Here is a 23,075-nt window from a genome sequence, read left to right as displayed (position 1 = left end):
TCAAAGATAAAAAAATAGACAATATATAATATAGAAATAACGGGAGGAGGGGTGAACCTTTAAAATACATATAAATACATATAATTTTACAAGGGCCAACAACAAGCAGAGTGGCGCAGTGGAAGCGTGCTGGGCCCATAACCCAGAGGTCCGTGGATCGAAACCACGCTCTGCTAAATATTTTTTTTTTCTTTCAGGTATTTAAAGTATCGGTATATGCTAATCCGTTTATATCAAGTATATCTTTTCCTCAACCAGTGCTTAACAGGTAAGTCCAGGCTGAGCGACTAGGTGCGTGTTCGTGCCGGCTGTGCGAGTGGTCGCGAGCGTGCTTCTGGTGACGCTGGGGTTGATACGCGACAACGCAGCAGCAGAACAACGGAATTTTTTTTTATAAGAAAGAAGAAAATAAGCGCAAAAATAAAACAATAAAAAATACAATGCACAATCCAGTCTGTTGCGTCAAACCCAGAGTGCAAAATAAGTCCCACACAAAACACACCTTGTAGTGGCAGGTATAGTATATCTGAATTTTTTATTGTGATTTTTCTTGTGGGCTTTTGGCTTAGTGAAAGTCCACGAACCCTCCCTCGGCACAGTTTTGAAATAATTGGAAGCTGTCCAATATTTTATCCAACTTTATCGCTGTCCCCTGCAACACAATACAATGTTTAACATGTTGAAGCAGATTATCCTGGCTTCCCCGATCATCATTGACCTCGCGCTCCTTACTTGCAATACCGCCAACATCAACTCAATCTAAACACGTCGCCGAACCTACAGTAAATAACTGTCATTTCAATACAAAACCGTCTATATGTAAAAACAAAAATGCGGTAGCAAAATAGCCGATAAAATTACAGATTACAAAATAATAGGAAGAGAGCATGAAAACAGTTTGCCAAAAGCACCCGAAAAATGCTTGGAAATGGTGATGGTAGCAACACGTAAAAGTTTATGATACTAAAGAGAAAAAATATGAAATAATAAAAACATTTGCCTACAGTACCCGGTGTTCCCAGGCGGTCACCCATCCAAGTACTAACCGGGCCCGACGTTGTTTAACTTCGGTGATCGGACGAGAACCGGTGTGTTCAACGTGGTATGGCCGTAGGCGAGAGATGAGTGTTTAGAAAACTATAAAACAAATTGTAGACTACCTTGCATAGAGACAACGTGGGCCTACAGAATTTCACGAGCATAAACTGCACGAGACAGCCTCTAGAGCCAGCAAGGTGAGCCAGTACGACCAACATCAGACACCTGCTCCACCCTGCAACACCCGTCCGCTCAATGGAGACAGCAACCCGGGTACCTAGGAACCGCCGACGCAACTCCCATTAGGTCCCACGCCAACAACAACCACCTTAGCACAGCTATGGCCTATGGATGCTCCCCACAAGCAGACAGAGGAAACATGTGATCACTAGGGTAGATACACCGAGGTCATGTTGTCCGAAGACGATGTGTCATGGCAAGAAGACTGTGTGTAGTTTGTGTCACAAACTGTTTGTGCCACGAGACTTTATCCATGATTCCAGAGACGAGGATTACCAACCTCCCACTAATGCTTATCCTTGTAAGATGAATTTCGGATTAGTGTAAGATGCAATGACGAACATTGTAAATGATGTAATGTAGAAATGTTTGAGATGTAATGCAAAGAAATATAAAATGCTATGTGGAACAACAGATTTCCGCAACAAGATGCTTGTCCTTGAGTTTCCCATGCTGCCCCAGGGCAACACTTGACCTCACTTCATAACTACGGACATATGAAGACTGTCGTTTGGAGTTTGTAGTGTAAATCTTTTTCCTTTGGCTTACGAATGAAACAAAATAATTTTCTAGACAGTATACGACAGTTTGGAGTGAATTGGCTGTTCTATATTGTCTACTGTTTCATCATCGATGTGTAGAGGTGGATTGCTGTCTGTCTGCTAAGACCAACGCTTAGCCTCTTGCGAAGTTCTCCGCTGTTAGTTTCGGCGAGCCTCAATAAAGAATGTGACTAAACCGGAAGCTTTGTAGTATTATGCCTCGTTTTAGTAGTTAACTGGAAAAATCGTCTGCCAGCAGTCCAGTGATACAAGTAATACAAGGTTTGCTTTTTGTTTATATGTGTGTGTGTGTGTTTCTGTTAGTGCTTGTGTGTTGAGGTAGTGGTGGTGGTGGTGAGAGGTCAACTCTAGCTCTACATCACAGTTTTTTATTTTTGAGCAAAAATGAGTGAGTAACAAAACGTTTTCTAAACTTGAAACAGTGCTCAGCTGTCTGAGTAACTAAGTCGCACCCAGGACAACATTCTTGATACTTTTATACATTCATCACCTTAGACATGTCAAGTCAGCTCAGGGTCTTTAATCAAGTTTCACAAGATTAGCATCCTTCACCATTTTACACAAGGTCGGAGTGCTTGGCCATGCCGTAGAAAATACTCTTTTTGTTCGCAAGAAGCACGTGGGGCGAGTCGTACTCCTTCACCAACCCATCATCCAGCACGAGGATCCTACAAAAACAACAGACTAATAATATCGTTGCTTATGTCCTCGATGTATATTTTCCACATTTTTATCAATACTTTTCTCTTTTCTTGGTTCACGCTGACAAACACTTTCACTTTAATGAACGTTTAAGACTCTAAGATCAAGTATTGATAGAAAGCTAACAAATTATCGTTAATTATAATTTAGGGTATTTTTAGGGTTTTTTTGTTTTGTTAAACATTGAATTCTATTCATTCCAGCAAAAAAATTAAAGTATCACTGATTATGAAAGGAAAAGCCAAGGAATATCTGCCAATGACAAACACGGTGTTTAATTTTTACCAGGATTTGGAAAAAATGTTTATAAGAAAAACTGACCTTGTACTCATTAAAAGTATGTTGATTTGTTGTTATTTATTCTATACTGACTAAAATAAACTTCGTGCTCATTAATATTACGTGGGTTTTTTTGTTTACAAGCGGAAAGAACACAAATGTCAAACCCTTTCCATATCAGACGCTAGAGTGAAGTAACACTGCACCTGTCGTAGTCCATGATGGTGTTGAGGCGGTGTGCGATGGTGATAATAGTGCATGTACTGAAGGCCTCACGGATGGTGTTCTGGATGAGGGAGTCGGTTTCCATGTCAACGGCGGCCGTGGCCTCGTCCAGGACCAGGATTTTGGTTCGGCGAAGTAGCGACCTGGCCAGACACACCAACTGCCTCTGACCCACGCTGTTATCGAATTAAATGAGAAAATTTGAAGCCGACAGAAAAGATTTAACGATCAGCCCGAGTGGAAAAGCAAATAATAATTAAAGTGGCACGTGGCTTATAAAAATGAAACTTCTGTTATTCGTTTGATACAAACACTGGCTGTGATTTCTTCTGTTCTTATTTTTTAATTGTTTTAATAGTGGTTTAAGCGCAAGTGGTTTAACTTAAACTTTTCCTTTCAACCCTTGCTGGCACAATAAAGCAAAAATTTGCTTTCGTACATGTGTGCGTGCGGGGTATGGGGGATGTTTTGGATATACAGTTTTTGATTACCTTAGCCTCTGTCCCCCTTCTCCGACATGGTGGTTCAGGTTTTCTGGCAACTCTTCTGCAAAACGCTACACACGTGAATGAAATTACCAATCACACATTTTCTTTCATTGTAAAGATCAAACACCGGCTATATTATTTGCTACGGTAATGTGTCTTTAGTCTCTAAACTTTTCTACGCTTCGGTGAAAATGGAATTAACGATTTTCATTTGCAAAAAATCAGGAAAGTACGATCAATGTCAGGATACAAGATGAGACAGTTTGAAAAATTAGAAAATAGCACATACCTTAAAAATGCGAGCTATAAAGACATTTTATCTTCTTGTTAAAAAAGCGAGTGTGTAGTCACAGCTAGAAGAATGTCTGTGCGACTACGAAGACTAGAAAACAGTATTTTAAATGGAGAGATATCTCGGAACGAAGCAAATACTTTAAGATGAGCAGTCTCCAGAGCTTTCCATATTTGGTCATCTGAGTATTGATCCAGGGGGTCAAGGTTCATTCGTAGGGTGCCAGAGAAGAGCACGGGATCCTAGAATCGGACAAAGAGCAAAGGTCAGCAAATCTCTTAAAGAAAAATGTTTGTAATTTATTGATATAAAGCTGTTCATTTGCCGTTGACATACGTGGACACATAAGTGGTAATTAATTGATTTCTAGACCCTCAGTCTGGTCTGTGCATGTGTTGTCGTCTGCTTGCAAGACTGAAGAAAGACTGCTCACATATGATGTTTGCAAGCGATACGAGTATGTACTGATGTTTGTTACTAGTCAGCTTAAGACATGTAACAGTTGGCGACAATATGTGATAGTTACCTGGGGCAGGATGGTGATGCGAGAGCGCAGGTCGTGGAGCCCGATGTCGGCGATGTTGACGCCGTCGATGATGATGTAGCCGTTACAGGCCTCGATCAAGCGGAACAGAGAAAGCGTCAGGGAGGATTTACCTGCCCCTGTCCTTCCAACGATACCAACCTGCGGATAAAAATAAAAAAAAGAACTAGTTTGTCGATGTTTCCTTTGTTCTCAGAGAGAGAGAGATTGAGGAAAGAGGGGTAAAGTGTGTGTGTGTGTGTGAAGAGTAAAATTAAAGTGAAATCGCACTTGTTATTGTTTACCTTCTGACCAGCCTCAACAATGAAGCTGATGTCTCGCAGCACGAGGTCAAGGCCGGGTCGATAGCGCGTGCTGTACTCACTAAACAGCAGACGACCTCTCTCGGGCCAAGAAGGATCTGGACGTCTCAAAGGGTTAGTCCATGGAGCCTGAGTAAATAAATACGAATATGTAAAACGTGCTCATTAACTAATTTTTATTGTAGCAAACGTTTGCAGCTTGTGACATTGAGATATTCTGTGTCCGACTTTAAGGATTTTAGTATTGACTGTTAGATACAGCAAACGCTTAACAAGTGAAAGAATGCCAAAAAAAAAAAAAAAAAAAGCAAAAAAATGATAATTGATGGAATAAACAAATGGCGAAGAAGATTTCGTAATCCCGGATTATTGCATGCAACTGGAGGGAAGGCAAGGCGAAACCTCTGTATATGTAGTAACCATAGTTACCGAACCTCTACTATTGAAACGACCCTGTACTGACCTCTGACTCCAGCTGTGAGTATTCCTTCACCCTCTCAACTGACACCATGTTTGTTTCCAGGTCGCTCATCTGTCGGACCAACCAGCTCAGATATTCCGAGAGCTGCGAGGACATAGAAACAACAAAGGTCATATCCGGCAAATGGGTAGAAGAGAAAGCTCTCTCTCTTTGGTAGAGCACCTCCACATCGGAGGAAGATTATATCCCACAAGGAGTAACACTATTTTTTAATAAAGTTGTATACGCAAAATCATACACGTACAACAACAATTATCATCATAATTATCACCAATCAGACGCACAAAGATAATATATTCATAACTACATACATTAGTGTTCAATCACCTGCATCGCGTAAGTGACAGAGAATCCCAAAGTTCCTCCTCCAATGCCTGGAGTGATAATGGAACAGATGACAGAAGCGAAAATGATAAGATTTGTGATGATTTCTAAGTTCATTGTCATCCACCTGGTGAGAAACAGCGGGTCCCATGTTAGGTAGAAACCAAAAGCATAGACTACATTATGTTTGAGAGATCGCCTAAGAAGTTATTTTATTTGTTTCTGTATGTTATGTCAATTTCTTTTTGCTATTTCTCTTGATTTATTTATATTTTGTTTTTGCTTACAAGTTTTTTTTATCGAACTGTCTAGCCCTTTGCCCTTACCTGTGTGCGCTCAGACTAGTGAAGTACAAGGACTGGTTTCTGTCCACCCGTCGTTTTATCTCCTCGATGAAGCGGTCGACCGCTCCGTAGGCGCGGATGGTAGCGCCGCCGCTGATGGTCTCGCTGAAGTGGACGTAGATGGGGCTGTGAGTGACCGACTCCATCCTCTTCAGCTGCCGGGACGTCGGGATGTAGATGCTCTGCACGTGCACAGTCGAATTTATTTAGAAGATGGTGAGAGTAGCACGAGACTGTAAAGTTTCACCCTCTGTTCGTCTACATTGTGCTTTGATGACTTCTCCCTGCGAATACTTAGTGTGTTTCGTAAAAATGTTTTGAGAATCAAAATTTTTTTATTGTGAATTTTATGGGTGTTACAAATCAGTTTGCGCAAAATTCTTGTTTTTCTTCATAAATATGCAATAAGTACACCATTTAAATAAAAGTTTTGTCGATGTGAAGACTGATATAGTTTTCGGAGTAATGAACTGTACAGAAAGCTTACCTGTATCACGTAGTACAGGATGAGGACAGGAATGACTAAGATGATGAAAAGGGGTGTACTGATTGAGATGACGATGATTGTGACAAGAATCATTGTCCCAATAGAGAGGAACTCGTGAATGTTTTTTGGAATGATGTTGTCGATCGCCTCTATGTCACGCGAAAATCTGAAAATATTTTGCCAAAAATTTCTTAATTTCAATCATGCAATCTTTACTTTTAAATTCCTCTTTAGCAAATGGTTTAAGTAAACAGTAAAAGACGGTTAGAGAAAATTAGAAAGAAAAAGAGCAATTGAAGAATAACGCCAGTGGAGTGTGAACAGATTGATAACTAAAGAATAGAAGGTAAGACAAGGAGTCCAAGCGAGAAAAAGTAAAGTTGTTCGTGAGAGATCTTGAGAGAGAAAACTATTGGAAGAAGCAAAAGCAAAAGCAAAACGGCAAGTCTGGTTAAATATATATTTAAAGAAGAAATTACACAAGGAGTAACAATATATTTTTTTTATAAATATGGAGAACAAATACAAATAAAGAATAACTAGGGGAATAAGAGGATTAGGGGATAAGAGATACAACAAAGATAAAACTAAAAAGTTCAGTCTTTTGGATAATAATTCACCTGTTGATTATTCGTCCAACTGGTGTCGTGTCAAAGAAGACCATCGGTGACCGCAGTACACGAGCAAGAAGTCTGCTGTGAAGGTTTTTGGAAGCAACAACCGTTCGAACCCAGATCAAGAAGTTGCTCAGGACCAGCGTGACGACTGTACAAAATAAAAAATAAAAAAAAACCCCAAAAAAACCCAACAAAAAAAAAAAAACAGGCAACTATCTAAACAAGGTCTACCCGGCGAGAGCTTGAGAGCCGTCCTCTCCAAAGATGGCATGGTCATTGCGCAATCTCTCAAGGCAGATAGATGAATAAAGTGGATACTGCTAGAGGGAGTAATTTAAAGTAGACAAAGTAAGCGCCAGATGTCCACTTCATGAGGATCGCGACAGCAACAACAATGGACAGGCTGGACACAGACCCTAACATCAGGTTAGCTACAAAATAAATTTCTTCAAGTCCCTCGCCCTCTCGATTCTGCTTAACATATGAAACTGCATGCCAATGCCGTAAAGATGATCAGGCATTCGAGAACAAGTGCTGAAGAAGGGTTTTCAGAGGAAGTGCTGGATTATGTGAGTAGAGGGGTGGTGTCTCTTCAATCAGGCTTGAAGAAGCCAACATCGCATTTTCCTTTTATTCTTGGATTTATGTTGCTTGCACCTTTTTTCTGATGCAATCGGCATTGTTATGTGTTCTTGCCTGTGGCCTTTTATCTACTCGTCTGTTAATATTTCAAACTCTCTTACTGTTATAATAAATAATAATCATTTTTCAATCCTACCTTTGCGCGATGCCAAACATTCCAAAAGCACCATCAGGTAGTAGTCCGTTCCTTGGCTGTGTAGTCTCCGTGCCGCAAGGTGGCGTTTTCCGTGGGATGTGGCGAGGAAGTTGTCGTCTGTCCAGCCGGCTGAGCCAGAAGTTACAGAGGCTGAGTTGGCAGCTTTGAAAGAGGAAGAAGAACAAAATGTGGATGCCGCGAAGGGTAAAGCGCCCGCTGCTCGTATGTAGGTGAGAAACACGCTCCACTTCACCTGGAAGAAAGGTGGGACAGTCGGACAGGTATGGTGCAAAAATATAAGGGCCGATTTATTACTGGTGTGCTGCGTTGCCTCTACATTTTAATTGGAATATCTAAAGTTAGCTCCACAACATGTTCATAAAAGCCATTTTTAGAACGAAAATGTAGAAAAGATTTTCAAAAATCGCCTATATCCTATTTAGATGTGTTTTACAATCGCATACAAATGTTTGTACTGACTGGAACGAAAGTCTGATTTTATCAGTTTTATCTTTTAGTTTAAAAGTTATAAAATTGTGCTGTGCACTATGTTTCTATAGAACGGATTATCTAAATACATCTAAGGCCAAGAAGTGTTTAAATACCAAACTGAATGTTTTGCTTTTTTTTTTTTTTTTTGCAGAAATCGGTACATACAGGTGATATACATTTCAGCTTCCATAACCCATATCTATTGTATTTATCTTATTTATTATATGACAATAATATATTTATATCCATTCACATAATAATATGAGTGGATAATCTCTTCTTGAGGTTTTATTCTTCATGTTGTTATTTTTTAAATTTGATAATTACTGTTGTATTTACCTAGACTGTATTTTTTCATCTCTCTTGTAACTGTATTGCATGTCATGCTGGGTAATAAATATATTGTCTACATACGTTTCCTTTCTCAATTGTCTCCTCCTGCACCAGCCTTTCATTGTCCTTCTGTAACATGTCTTCTTCCATGTGGCGCGTGTTGATATTTAATTTTGTTGAATCCGCCATCCACGATGATTTTGATCCTGTCCATCTGGATGTCCTGGACGAACAAATCAACTTTTAAGTTTCAAATCGGACGCATCAAAATTCCCGTCCAAAATTAGATAAGAAATATCTATTAAGACAACGAAGGACATGTTTCATAAACTTACCTTTTCTTCAGTTCCGCTGGAGATGACATGAACAGAAGACCGTTTGTAATAAACGGGTATCAAATTAGTGTGCTGTCAGTTTTGTGACACCAGATTTGAGCATGAACTCATAAGAGGCTTATTACAACATTCAAATAAACACATACCCGTTTCTTGATTGCATTTCAGTCGTGAGTAAGCCAACGCTATCTGTGCAACATCACACAAATGTGCCAACAGGTGACGGCAAATGCACAAAGTTTTAAAAGTGTGTGGCCAAGGTTTTGTTTTGGATTTGTTAAGACATGTGTGAATAAACTCACCCCTCCACTACTATCTCTGGTCAAGGAGTCAGAGTTGATCAAGACTACACAATGATCCCGTCCGTTTAGTGGATCCTTTACGTTCCAAAGTTATTTATGACAAAAGGCAATTTATTTATTATTAATTTATTTATTTATAATGGGTGCTACGCCGACCAAGAACAGGTGCTTTCCCGAGCCTCTAATATTCCAGTTTATTTACTTTTTTTAAAGGAATATTTTATAATAATATTTAACCGGGTAGGATTAACTTTATTGGTTTAAGCTGTAGAATACAGGCAGTTCAAAGTTAATTTGATTAAGATTTTTGTAATCTTTCAACAAAAAGCAAATAAATAAAATAATAGTGTAATGGAACCTGCGTGTAGAGCAGCCTAGGTGTGTCTGATCTTCACCGGAAGTTGCGCCATCGGAAGTCGCCGTCTCTACGTCCTCTCGGATCTTGTTGATGAGCGTCGAGACTGCGAGAAGACGTGAAAGAACTTGTTATGATAATTATGTATCTCGAGCACCGTCGTTCTTTTAAAGTTAGATGGTGGATATCCTTTAATAATGTTGTGTATAAACAACAACACAATTAATGGTATCCAAGTCTTTGGACTCATTACAGGTAAGTATAGGTAGGTGAAGGAAACTTAGCTTAGTGATTGGTACAATAAAATGCACAGCAGACGTTTGCTGGTTGGAAGTAGTGTCCGAGATATGATAAGCTACATTTAAGCTATCCGAACTCACGGTTTACTATTTTACTACTTACTCTATGTTGTAGGCTTATTATCTTTATGTGTTATAGCTATAGTTAATCTGGAAAAACGTGGTGAGCTTCCAATACGAAATGCCAAGTTTTGAAGATGATGTGTCCATCACAATGGAGTTCAAGCAAGAAGTAACAAAGTAAAAATTAAGCAAGTAATGTTGTATTTGAAATGACTTGATTTTTAACCGTCAGGGTCTTCCTCTTCCTCCGAGTCCTCCCTCTGTTGCAGGTGAAGCTTGAGGAAGCGAGCGAAGGGTCCGTCGTGGGACATGAGAGTGTCGTAGTTGCCTTTCTCCGAGATGCCGTTGTCGGACAGCACGATGATCTCGTCAACCATCGGCAGCCAGTGGATGCCGTGTGTCACCAGCACCCGTGTCTGGTTGCACAAAGACAAGTAACGGACATCAGTTAATGAGGCTCAGTTAATGCTAAGGGAGATAACAATCCTACTCCTTTAGTCCAACTCATGCCTACTATCGCCCCAGGGCTGGTCCGGTTGACCACGTCTGCTCGACTTCCGAGGGGAGAGAAGGTATATGGCACCCCCCACTACCTCCTCATTTCTACTGTTTCGTGACAATAACATAGTCATTTTATACATACTACACGATTAGATGATTTAGCTCTATCACTGCTTATCCTCAGCCAGATACATATCTCGAGGAACAGCAAAATTAAGCGAAAAGGAGAAAGAATTAAAAAGTAATAAAATAACAAGAAAGAAAGAAAAGTTAAAAAATAAATATTTAATGATCTGTAGATTGAAATCTCAGTGCTTTGTATGAATGTGATCTAAAAATAAATTACGTTCCCCTGTCGCTCCATTGGTGTGACCTGACCTTGTGTCGGAGCAAGCCGTTGGGGCCGATGACCTCGGTGAAGATGTGTTTGCCCACGTGCGAGTCCACGGCGCTGAGCGGGTCGTCCAGTAGGTAGATGTCGCTGTCACTGTACACGGCGCGGGCCAGACTCACTCTCTGCTTCTGACCCCCACTGAGGTTGATACCCTGACACAGATACATACATCATCATCATCGTCATCGTCGTCGTCGTTTGTTAAAGAATACACTAAAACTTACAAAAAAGAAAAAAAAAAGCATGTGAAGTCTGAACAGCATACCCTTTCACCAATCTCAGTCATGTCTCCAGCAGACAGTATTTTCAGGTCGGGCTCAAGTGCGCATGCCCGCAGGACCTGTTGATATCTTTGTTCGTTGAAGAGTTTCCCGAAGAGAATGTTACTCCGTATCGTTGTGTTTTGTATCCACGCTTGCTGAGGGACGTAAGCCACAGAACTCTGAAACATGTTGTCTTGGTTTTCTTGATTCACACATATTTTAAAATCATGCTCTGAGCTTTAGACAGTTAAAAGAAAGTGGACCCCGCTAAACATTTAGACTGCAGTAGTAAACAACATGTGTTTTAGCACTACTCTTACAGTATCTTGCCTTTAATTATTTATCATTTTACTACAATAACAGCGGGCACTGGTACTAGCAAAGCATTGATAGAAGTTACTTGGAGTAAAAATATTCCAGTAAAAGTGAGCCCAATATTTAGTGCGGGAAGTAGGGAAACACTATTCTTTACCTTTATGGTTACTTCCCCTGATATTTTCTCGGTTTCTCCGAGAAGTGACGAGATCAATGACGACTTTCCGCTTCCCACGTGACCCACTACCGCCACCAGACTGCCGACGCCGATGTTGATGTCGACGCTGGAATTATTCATCATTTATAAGAAGTTGAAATGATTTTAACTTATTCTCACAAGTGGCAGAAAAAATTCAGAGTTTTTTTAAAATTGATTTTTATTACATGAGTTAGGAAGAGACAAAATTATAAAATAAATACTATTGTGGACAACACAAAACGAGCAGCTTTTCAAATTAAAAACCTGTTTGTTTCTTTGATATGCATTACATTTAATAGCGGTTACTATCCTAAAGAGCCATCTCGAAGAAATGCCATGTTTCAGTTTACACAAAACATTATTAACCGCTAATGTCTCCACTTAGAATGACAGATAAACAAATATTAACAAGCAGAACAGCAAACAAATGAAGAATCACCCACTTTTTCAAGACAGGTTCGTAGTGTTTGTCCCACGTGAACGTTCCGGTTCGGACTGATATGGCGTCGGCTGTTGAACAACAATGAACGTCGTGGGTTTTCAACTGTCAATAGTATTTTTAAAAAGTCTAAATAATACAATTAAAGGTAGTAAACAACCCTTATTTCACCGAAAGATTTTTATCGTTTGGTCAATCTTACTTTAAGCGCTGCTGCACTTTGAATATGAATGAAATTCTGATACCAGACTACTAAAATGTTTTATTACTCTAGGCTTCAATGAGATTTCCGAAAAACTTCAAATATTAAAACCTTTGCTACCTTTAAATAATATTCATAATTAACTCTCGTAGTTTAAACCTCAGCTCTTCTTTATTTATTAAATACAGTTTTTCTTTCTCAATGGTGGCTGGCATACTAGCGGTTAGATGATATCGGTTTTCTGGCATCTCACCTTGCGACCTTTTGATTGTGTTATGAGAAGTTTATTTCTTATTCTGTTCTATTTTTTTAACAGTCAAATCTACAGGTGAATGTCTCACGTTCCAGGTAATTTACCTGCATCAGCAGCACAGGTAACACTGTTTGTGTCGAGGTCTTCACAACACAGAAACTCGTTGATCCTTTGCACTGACACCAAAGACTGAGGATCAGAAAACCACATAAAGAAGTAACGAAGGAATAAAACAATAAAATATGAAAAAAAGAGAAGTACACTAGAAAGTAAGTAGACTACAAAAAACAAAAAAAAAACAAAAAAAACAAAAAAGAAAGAAAGAAGAAGAAAAAGAAAAAAAATATAAAACAGGCAGCAAGCAAACCAAAGCAAGAGCGACAGAAAGAACGACAATGTAACAAACGAAATAAAGGCATAAAGCTTATAAACAAACAAGTTTAAAAAACAAATACAGGAAAGAAAGAATGAAAAAAAGAAAACAATGAAGTGAAATGAAAGTAAAAAAAGTACTTAAGCAGGAAAGCATTATTTCAGTCTTATTACCCACCGACCTGAACGGTCATGGGTATGACGATGGAGAGAAGGTTCAGAGGCACTCTCAGCAAGTTCAACAAGGACAAGCTCACGAACACCCGCCGAGCGTCCAGGTGGTTGTCAGGGGAGACCTCCACAAATGTTGCAAACGTGGCCAGGGTTACCTTCAACAGGGACAAGAAGTCTTGAGAGGACTACAAAAAGTTGAAAAAAATATACATAAACAAGCCTTCATCCCTATCTTTTTTTCTCTTGTATAATTCCCTCAAAACACGAAAACAAGAATATCCCCATTACAAGAAAACACAGCGGTCCCTTCAAAGACTGACCAGGAAAGGTGCGAAGTAGCAGCACACACCCATAAACATGTTCAGGTAGGACATTCTGAGCAACACCTTTGTCTCCTCGCTCCTCAACTCGGTGATCATCTTCTCGAAGGAAGGTTCCCATGCGTACATCTTTACCATCTGAGGACAGGTGCAAAAAGGTGAGTACAACACCATAATGGCGAGGATACTGTCGAGAATATTTAGTAAAGTGAATCAAATATTTTCACTGAGCATGAACCTTATCTAGACTTTTGATATTATCAGGCGCCATCTTGTGACGACCACAATGAAAATGTTGATCGACTGAGTTCACAGTTCTTCTTATACTTCTTTTTGAAAACAACACACACACACACACAAATGAGTCAAAACTGGAAATTTAATGTATGCCTACCGATCTTTCTGAAAATACTTTTTGCTAGCAAAATAAATATTAAACTTAGCACAATAATTTAGTTGTATAATTGAGAACAAATGTGGACCAATCAACACTGACCCTCATTCCACTCAACATATCATTGGTCAGCCTAAGCCTGTTGTCTTTGAACTTGAGGTTACTGATGTTGAGTTTCTTTTGACAACTTGAGATGTAGGAGTTGAGGGGGACGAGAAGGAGAAGCACGATGACGCCGGCGAAGACCGAGGGGCCGATGTAGAGGTAGAGGACACCGACAACAATGATAACCTGTTAGAAGACACACTTTCTTACTAGAAACATAGTAAAAATATTTCTCTCATGACTATCCCATGCAATCACCATTTTCCAGTAAATAAATTTAGACAAGCAGGAGTCTTATAAGAGTAAGCAGGAGTCGTTTACCTGTAGAGGAGTGGTCCAAGTGACGAAAAAGAACATGGCGTCCTGAATGCGTTGACAGTCGACAGACATGAGGTTGATTATCTCCCCGCTGGCGGCCAGTCGCCGTGCGGCGCTGTTCATCGTCAGCGACTACGAAAAAGTGGACAAGCAGCGACACAAATTAAACTAACGGGTTTAATAGTCGCAAGGACTATACGCTAATTGTGTGGAGGATTCCCCTATCTAGTGAAAAGACGACTTCACCTCTAGAAAATGGAGTATCTCGCCTACCCAGTCACCAACTCTGTAAAAAAAAAAAAAACAGTACTTGTTCCCCGAGCCAAAATCTGAACCCAGGGCTCTATGATTATCCCTGCATTGGTGGTAAGCAAAAGGACTGACAGGATGATAACGGAATCCTTTGTCTCTCTCTCCCATGCACGCCAACGGGTTTAACGACACGACTGACACGTGTGTAAAGAGCGAGAGATGTTTGGGAGAACTGTGCACATGGATAAGCTTACATACACTTACATGGGTTGTTGGCTGGCTGCCTGTACGGGTGAGGGCTCTTTTCTTTGGACCGAATACTCGCTGTCGTAAAAGAGTCGCACACTCAAGTCCCACAAGGCCTTTCACTCACCTTTTTGTAGATGGCGGCAATGAGGATGGTCTTCAGCTGCATGCCGACCAGTTGTGCACAATAGAAACTGAAACTGGAGAGCAGTGTCCTGACCATGTACACCAGGAACATCAGCAGCGCCAGCACGTAGCCAGACCTCGACTGCTTGTCGTTGTTGTCGGGGCTGGTCACCTGCTCGATCAGCAGCCTGCAACAGGTGTTCAGTCGGTCAGGGCCCTTTTCCACACAACCTATGCTGTCCTATCCCAACTCCTTTTTCAAGTGACAACATCCGGGGACTTACCCTAATAACACGGGACATAAAATCAAGATCCCTTCGGATACCGCGTTCGACACCAGCCCGAGGATGAGCCGAGGTCCTACGAGTTTCACCAAGACTCGGAGCAGCGACGGCGTTTCTTGGTTTATCTCGTCGTCCCCTGGGCGGTGGAGGGTCCCATAGGCTGTGGTGACCCCGCCTTTTCCTCGCCAGCTTCGGGAGGAACAGCTGGGGACCAGGGACTTGGTTTCTAAGACGGTTGCGGGAAAGTGAATGTCCATCTGCACGGAGTCTGTGGTAAGACGTTGAAGTGACGGCATCATAGTGGGGCCGTTCTTGGTGTCGTTCCTCGACTTGTCTTTACTACGTCTGTAGCCAAAAACACATACAATAAAAAATTAAAGCGTCACGTATGTGTCGTGGTTTCTTGACATTTTTTGAAAATGAGGAATCTAAATATCCGCGCTTGACTCCTTCAATGTACATAGTAGACAACCTTAGAAATTAATAATTTGACGACCCACTAATAGCATAGCTATTTCTAAATAATCAGTAAATCTCACAGTAGGCACTGACATACACAGTTGCTGTTTGTAAACCTCTTACTGTTTATTTCTAAATCTTTCTCTCTCCAACTCCCACTCTCGTTCAAAGGACGGGACAAGGACGTCACTGCTGTCTCGTGGGTTCAGGTCAAAAAGGTCAACTTCTTCAAGGTCTCTCCGCCACCCAAGGTAGATGTACCTAAACGAAGAGTTCTGATATACTTCACCATCTCAATCAGCGTACAAGGCGTATACACGTACAAATAAATAGCAGGCAGACGCTCGTATAAACACACACACACACAGACCCAGTCCTGTACGTCGGTAGCGGCTTTTCCTATTAAATACGTGTTACTCTTACTTATATCTTTATATTTCTGTATTAACAGATAAACAAGCACATGCTTGTGCACACACACAAACGTCCAACCAACTGTGAGAAAGAAAAGAGACAATAGATAAAAGACTGTTACGGGCAAGAAGACAAACAAACTATCTTTACCTTGTCATCCATGCAAACAACATCCGGCTGGGAAAGGACGCAGTGACTTCTGGGCATGGACGCTGTGAAGAAACCGTAGAGTGTAAAAGTTTGTCACACTTTAGAGACTTAAATGATGTCGGATGGGAAGAAGACAAGGTATAAAGGAAACTGTTTATTTCATGAATTCTTTTGTTGACTGTAAAACAAAGATCTATAAAACAGAGATATATGAGTATATTAACCACACCTTCTGGTGTTGATGGTCTCCAGTCTGAGCATCGGAAAAGCAAAACAAGAATATCTGGATGCCCTCTATGGCGGAAGTCATACAAACCAAAACGAATTTCAGGATGTCGTCGTTATAGTCCTGTGATCCGCAGAAGATGTCTTTGTCAAAACACATTAGTCATAACGCATGTTTGTCAAGTCACAAAGTCCTATAGAATTAGCTTTGTGTTTAGCAATCACGATTTGTCAGACAAATCAGCTTTATTAAACTATCATAAAAAGGAGTTTATCAAGTAAGAAAAATTTTAAGCTTGTGGGCTAAGGGAGGCAAATGTGACTGTGACTATGCTCCTTGAGTACTATGGCATTTCTCTTTATGTAGGTCTCATGAAAAATTATTAGCTTTCGATGTGACATTGAGAAAGCTTTGACATCATCATTTCAATATGATAACAAAATGGTAGCAGCCTTTAGCTTTCTATTATATCCATCATCCTAGTCTATATCATCAATGCCTTCGTCAATATTCATTAAGAACCTTTTCAATGATGGCTGTGTATAGAGGCACGATGTCGCACAACGCCAACAAGCTCCAGAAGACAAACTGTAAACCGGAAGTGATGATGTGACGTCGCCGCTCATGCAGTGTCAGGAAGGCTGTACACAACTAAAGATATGCCAGAAAATAAACACTAATTTTGTCTGAAGAAAGAAATAAGACGTAGTAAAATTCATATTTATATAATACAAAGAATATACATAGACTACGCTGCTAAAACTACTACAGAAAAGATGTGTTTGTGTGATTAATGACTTAAAGATTGCGAATGACTTGGCAGGTAACCACAAGTGTGCTTTCCACAGTGCGTGCATGAACGGCAACTTACATACGTCACCAGCCGCAGGCCGCTGGCCAGGTAGATGACGACCGGAAGCACGTCACTGCCGCTGTCCGTCAACAGTTTGAAGTCTTGTAACAACGACAACAGCGCCACCATGCTCAGTATAAAGCTGAAATACTGTTGGCATTAAATTAGCTTTAATTAATTTTAAAATTAATTTTTTGTGAAATCTTATAGGTGGGAACATGGGTGTGTATCTATCAGACACACAATGGATTGAAAACCTACCGTCTTGGCCGAGTTCAACCAGGTGACATGAAGTGGAGTGACTTCCCCTTTCCTGGCCAGCACCACCAGGTAGAAGGGCAGAGGGCACCACAAGAAAGCACATGGCACCCACACCAGCACCGTGTTGAGGAAGCAGTCTGTCAGACGTGGCCAACCGTTGTTATAGTAAAAACTGGAATTCTGCAAGATTGAAAGTGCACTGACTTTTGGGACGCACACAATGAATAATTTCTCTAAGTAGGTATATTTCGGCTTCAAGTGGAAACTTAGAGCTGGAATACACTCTATTGCATTATTCCTTCATACTAACCACATTATAGAATGAGAATCGGAAGCAAGTGACTATTGTTCTGTCATGACTGAATGCCAAGAAAATACAAAAATACTGAGACCTTACCCATAGAGGATCTCTACAGAACTGCGGCCTGCCTGTACCCATGGTGGACTGTCTGTCTGCCCGGTACAACTGTCAGACTGAGTATCGTCTGATGTACACCTCCACGTGTTGAGTACAGAGACACAGGACAAAGCTGCTGTTTACAGAATAAATCTTGTAAATTTGTACAATGAATTTTTAAGAAATGACATGAGATAAGGATACGATACAGACCACAGATAAATTTATGAGAGCCTGTATATCTTCAAACTCGAAAAAATAATGAAATGATCGATGCTAAGATGGAGCAACAATTACTCGGTACATTTATTAAACTATTAAAAAGTGTTATTTTTGTTTTTAAAATTTAGTTTTCCGTTTTAAAAACAGACAAATAGGATGTTAACCACGAATTAATAATTACTGTGAACTTCTAAAGGCAGGATATGAAATATAAAACTGCCATGTAACAATATGATTAAAGATAAAACTCTTGTCACGCTCGAGTTATTTCCACAAACACATACAACTTACACCTGAAGTCTGTCCACACGTGTGTTATATTGCTGGTACCTGTACACTCTCAACACATTCACTGAAAGTTCTGTGCAAAGTTAATAACTTTTAAACACCACCTGCTCTTGAAAAAACACACACGATGCACACCTGAGTACAACACGTGACCATCTGCTCCCACGTGTGTCGCGACACTGATGCGTGCCTCGCTCATGCAGGGCCTGTCATCAATATTATATATATACACCTATAATTATATACAGAATAGAAGTCATTAATTAACTTCAGAGACACTGTCCTCGGTATAAATTACGACTAATTATCATTTAATAAAATGTAATAGTATTCCGCAAGGGAGCAACATTCCCTGTAAATTAGTCAATAGATGAAACGACTATGAATTTTTGGAATTTTTAAAATGAACTGAATTAGCATGTTGCATTTATTTCTTTGAATAGGTCTTAGATTGAGTTGATATGAGTTTATTGGGAAGGATGCGTTGGTTACCAAACCAGCTAAATAATGTATGTATTGCTTCATATGTAATGTGAATTTAAAACTTATATAAAACCATTATACTAGGTTTTTTTTCGGAAGGGTGGGAGTTTAGATGCTAGACGAAAAATTCTTAGAAGGGTATTTTTATACAATTTGTTAATGTATACAATTATCTTAAAATTGTATTTTCTTCTTCTCAATACCTGGGAAGTTAAGTACAAGACAGCCATTACACGTATTATGAAAAATTTGAGAAGGTAAAGTTTTACTAATTTGTGTCTCAGTATGAGGCTATAGATGATGCAACACAATATTGTAATCCATTACATATTTTTTCCCTTCACACTACCTGTATATTTTTTTCAGATGCCAGGACTGAAATAGTCATGGTGACAAGAATTAGAGGATTTCATTTTGCAATAAATATAACTTGTTACACAGAGTTACAAATATCTAACGATGAACTGAAGTTTTATTCGCGAAGTACCAAGCCAACTTTTAGAGAAATTATAACAGGCAAAATACTATAGGGGAATTTTTTTTATCTCATTCTTTTCCAAGCAAGCAAAAACCAGGCTGAAGTGTCTAGGTGCTTCACTAGCCATGCTCACCTGTCGTTTTGTTGTGTTTACAAGTTTCATTGTTGTCAAGCACAAGCTGCTGCTTGTTTACTGGTGCTCGGCAAAAGAAAGAGAGAGAGAATTATTGTTCCATTTGTCGCCATGCTAGGTGTTTCACGAACATTCATCCACTCTGCACGTTTCGCTGCTCCTATTCATCGTTTTGTGGCTGTGATATTCCTGGCAGATGTTCGGAAACTAAATGAATTTTTCATCAGACGTCCATGCTGTCGCGCTCGTCGTGTGGAGAGATAGGAACAGGCAGGTGATACCTTTTATATTTGTTTCACTTTCCTATTTTCTGACCTACACCTCCGCTCGTGTTAACCGGTAGTTCACCCTGCAACCTGTGTACGATAACAATTCATTGGTACTGTAATGTCTTCACAAATACGCAACTTAGGTTCTAAGGTCTATACAATAGCCTTTACATATATATAAACCTTTATTTGGATACAAACTCAACGGCTCGTCCGCTCTCTAGAATGATTTTCCAGCGTCCCGCCTTTCCCAAATACAATAACAAATATAGACACAGCCGGGGTCATAGGTCGTCATTGCCAGGAATCGTTCATGTCTGGACTGTCTAGGTATAGTTCTAGTCTAGGATACGACAGGTATGTCTTGTGCATTGATATCCTTAAAATTGTAAAGGAGATTCATGCAAGAGGGGAGATAATCTGAAGACTTTCTGTACACAATCAACATACGGACACTAAAAGCGGTTGGCTGCACGCGAACACACACACACACACATACACTTAGCGCAAGAATATCACATACAGCTGCAACGCTCAAAATATAGATAATGATTTTGACTTGGTGAAAACATTTTAATAAAACCAATAAAAAAAGAAGAAAAACTAAAGTAAAGAAGTAAACGAGCAATAATGCTTGACAATAATGCTAAACAGCTTTTTCTCTAAATGCAGATACAACCCAATGGAAAACGCTCGAAGTAGACCTAATGTAAACAATGAACTTTTCTAAAGATTTAACGGGTAAAATTTATATTTACATTTTAATAACAACAAAATATTTTTTGACATGTTGTCACTTTTGCTTCGATAAAACTGAGAAAAAATTGCAAATATGTACATGTCATAAACTGCACGACAAAACAAGCCAGGAAATGATTAAGTATCATAGGAACGAAATTATGGCTGTGTAATCAGTTGTCGAGCGTCGGGATCAATAAGGTTGTCCTCTTCCTACAGCTTGCAGACGAGACCCAGACACTAATCACCATTACCACTCAAGTAAGTAATGTTACTTCATGCCGAGTGCTCTATTACACAAATTAAACATTTTTTTTTCTGGTTTGTAAGTAAGTATTAAAGTGTATATATTATTTGAAACATCTATTTTTTAACAATAACAATGGCGGCTGGCTTACATAACTTACTGTAATACATTTTGATTCTAGGCGCCGTGTAAAACAAGCCTCATTAGTAATTGCAGCATTTACATATTTCCTCTACTCACTTAGGAATAAAAAACAGTGCAGCTCCATGTAAAACAAGCTAATCAGCTGCAATGTTTAGTCAAGCTTGATCGCCTAGCAACAAAAGACAATGCCGTGCACTTCCGCATTTTTCATGAATTCTTTTCAGCGCAGCGATTGGGGGGGGGGATTGGTGTTTTACGCCGTGTCAGCAGCTAAGGCTATATTACGGCAAGCAGCCAGCCCTGTAAACAGATGCCACGTGCAGAGAAAGATCAGCGTGCCCGAGACGAGAAATGAACTCAGGGCAGCCAACCTTCACTGTATTGGTGACAGGCGGTAACCGTTGCGCCACCGGACCGCTCCCAGCGCAGCGATTGGTGTTTGTCAAGGCACATGATAGACGCCAAAGGCAAGGTAGTCGTATGTGGTCATCACGTGATCGATTGCTCCATGTCCACAAGGGATTTTTGTTAAATTCGTTTGAAGGGTGTGTGAGAGCTAGTCATCAATTGGCACTGACTCAGAGGAGTGATGTCACTTAACACGTTTTGAGCAAAAATTGACTCCTGAAGGCGTATCTTGACAACTTTAGGAGAGCTCTCCTGGCGTAACAAAAACCATACAGTGGACCTATGGGAGCGTGTTCAAGCGTGACCTAGCGCGTGGCCAGAGACAAGAAACAGTTGAAGTGGATCAAAAAAAAAAAAAAAAAAATTTACAGCGCCAAAGAAATAATCAGACCAGCAGACATCGGAAACGGGCAGGTCTTAAAACTTCAGTCAAAACCACCAGAGACTGCTTTATGCTGCTGGGCAACCCGTCGTCTGAGTCGACTCCTTTTAATGCGCTTTCTCTGTTTGAGGCCTATCGAGCAATCATCAATCCATCGTCCGATACGAAAATGCTGGTGGTTTTGGTGAAATCCGACGATATTATTGGTTGCAGCGGTCCTGGCATTTTCGATGAAGACTACCCGTAACAACAGTGACGTGCTTTGCTCATTTATATTTTTGAAATCGTGCTTTTAAAATTATTTTACTCAAGTTTTTTTTACTGTTTATTTTTTCTGTATTTGTGTTCTGGTTCTAGTGAAAGTAACTTCATCTGATATCTTCGATCGCGACAATGGGATGTCTCCATTCTTTTAGTCTTTCACTCATTCCCATGCTTCATTGCTTTAGGCGGGACAGTCCCGCTTTTGACCTCGTGTCCCGCCTGCTCAGAAAATGTCCGGGTGGGACGCTTAATGTCCCGCTTTCTGGCAAGTCTATCAATATCCCGCCTGCATTTAAAAATGTCATTTTATTGCACGGTGCCGGTGGTACATCGCTGGTACATCAATCACGACATAGTCCAATCATACAACCCTAGTATGAAGATTAAACTCCTCGAACTCTCTTCTAGCAACAAGGTTCCAGTTCTATTTCCTATCGTATGACCCGCTATACCAATCGTTGAGTACGTTACTCACAGCTCATCGTCCCTCTTACAGGGTTGTGGTTCTCCACATGTCCAGCCAACTAGAAACCATTAACACAAATGAAGGGTTACACGCAGGAAGGCCGTACACACTGGTCGTGTCGTCAGGCGGTTTCCGAGGTAACAGCAGGTACTCCGCGGTGACGTCACGGGCTAACGGTGCTCCTAGCCCACGTGCTGCTGAACCAAAATCACGTGGATCACGGAATGGTCCTGTAAGGCGATTCTTCCTTATCCAGTATGGCTCCAGTTCTTCAGCCCATACAATTGAAACCTGTAACACGAGGTTACACTATACTACCGTTCTGAACACTTCTCCAATACACACATCCTTCTCTTACATGTTCTCAACTTCAAAACTTACGTAAGTACTATTACCATTTCACAAGAAATAACAGAAAAAGATGTAATTAATACAATTCCATAAGTAATAAGAGTAAAAGATGTCATACTTCGTCTAGGTGATGTTAATCCAACAACGGGTGAGTACCGCACCGCGTCCAGTCGATGGCCACTACCCTGCTAAACACCAATCTCAACTCGTGAGACTTACAACTCATGCATGTCTTCTTCTCTCGGTGTCCCGGGCCTGACTAAATTTCTTTAAACTTACCGGTGAACTGTGCTCACCAAACACTTTCTGTCACAGTTATCCCTTTCCTGTCTACTTTTTGCATCCCTTCAGCCATACATTCAACATACACCTTTAGTCCGTGAGCTTCAAAAGGGTTAAATA

General features: G+C 40.3%; 2 protein-coding genes and 2 non-coding genes across 4 annotated transcripts; 1 reads left to right on the top strand and 3 right to left on the bottom strand.

Moving 5' to 3' along the window:
- Positions 1-104: 104 nt before the first annotated feature.
- On the top strand, positions 105-176 carry Trnam-cau. The gene has a single exon. It is a non-coding gene; the product is annotated as a tRNA-Met (tRNA).
- Positions 177-997: 821 nt separating this feature from the next.
- Positions 998-1,116, bottom strand: LOC112569702. Its single transcript, XR_003100513.1, has one exon. It is a non-coding gene; the product is annotated as a 5S ribosomal RNA (ribosomal RNA).
- Positions 1,117-2,321: 1,205 nt separating this feature from the next.
- On the bottom strand, positions 2,322-16,403 carry LOC112567547 (multidrug resistance-associated protein 1-like). Its single transcript, XM_025244243.1, has 27 exons — positions 16,293-16,403; positions 16,064-16,125; positions 15,623-15,760; positions 14,136-15,385; positions 13,812-14,000; positions 13,316-13,453; positions 13,004-13,150; positions 12,554-12,638; positions 11,999-12,065; positions 11,514-11,640; positions 11,044-11,220; positions 10,763-10,930; positions 10,110-10,299; positions 9,525-9,627; positions 8,611-8,752; positions 7,850-7,957; positions 6,930-7,105; positions 6,310-6,475; positions 5,805-6,004; positions 5,482-5,605; positions 5,137-5,238; positions 4,656-4,802; positions 4,354-4,512; positions 3,968-4,069; positions 3,539-3,603; positions 3,029-3,223; positions 2,322-2,509 (listed from the first exon to the last, which is right to left on the bottom strand). Exons 4-27 carry the CDS (start codon positions 14,253-14,255, stop codon positions 2,398-2,400), a joined length of 3,309 nt encoding a protein of 1,102 aa, XP_025100028.1. The 5' UTR covers positions 14,256-15,385; positions 15,623-15,760; positions 16,064-16,125; positions 16,293-16,403; the 3' UTR covers positions 2,322-2,397.
- A 202-nt stretch (positions 16,404-16,605) lies between these two features.
- On the bottom strand, positions 16,606-17,913 carry LOC112569542 (multidrug resistance-associated protein 1-like). The gene is made up of 4 exons (XM_025247349.1): positions 17,801-17,913; positions 17,404-17,583; positions 17,161-17,292; positions 16,606-16,940 (listed from the first exon to the last, which is right to left on the bottom strand). The coding sequence occupies exons 1-4, from the start codon at positions 17,840-17,842 to the stop codon at positions 16,794-16,796; spliced, it is 501 nt and encodes a 166-aa protein (XP_025103134.1). The 5' UTR covers positions 17,843-17,913; the 3' UTR covers positions 16,606-16,793.
- Positions 17,914-23,075: the final 5,162 nt, after the last annotated feature.

This window comes from Pomacea canaliculata, linkage group LG7, assembly GCF_003073045.1.
Source record: "Pomacea canaliculata isolate SZHN2017 linkage group LG7, ASM307304v1, whole genome shotgun sequence".
In the NCBI taxonomy this organism is placed as follows: Eukaryota; Metazoa; Mollusca; class Gastropoda; order Architaenioglossa; family Ampullariidae; genus Pomacea; species Pomacea canaliculata.
Note: the sequence above shows the minus strand (reverse complement) of the source record. Positions and strands in the feature narration are given on the sequence as shown.

Coding starts and splice junctions, on each gene's coding strand:
- LOC112567547 (XM_025244243.1), bottom strand. CDS start 14,255: ATGAACAGCGCCGCACGGCGACTGGCCGCCAGCGGGGAGATAATCAAC. Junction 14,001..14,135: donor CTTGGACCACTCCTCTACAG/GTAAACGACTCC, acceptor GTCTTCTAACAG/GTTATCATTGTTGTCGGTGT. Junction 6,476..6,929: donor GTTGGACGAATAATCAACAG/GTGAATTATTAT, acceptor AAATATTTTCAG/ATTTTCGCGTGACATAGAGG.
- LOC112569542 (XM_025247349.1), bottom strand. CDS start 17,842: ATGGGTACAGGCAGGCCGCAGTTCTGTAGAGATCCTCTATGG. Junction 17,584..17,800: donor TCTGTAGAGATCCTCTATGG/GTAAGGTCTCAG, acceptor TCAATCTTGCAG/AATTCCAGTTTTTACTATAA. Junction 16,941..17,160: donor GCCTGCGGCTGGTGACGTAT/GTAAGTTGCCGT, acceptor GCATATCTTTAG/TTGTGTACAGCCTTCCTGAC.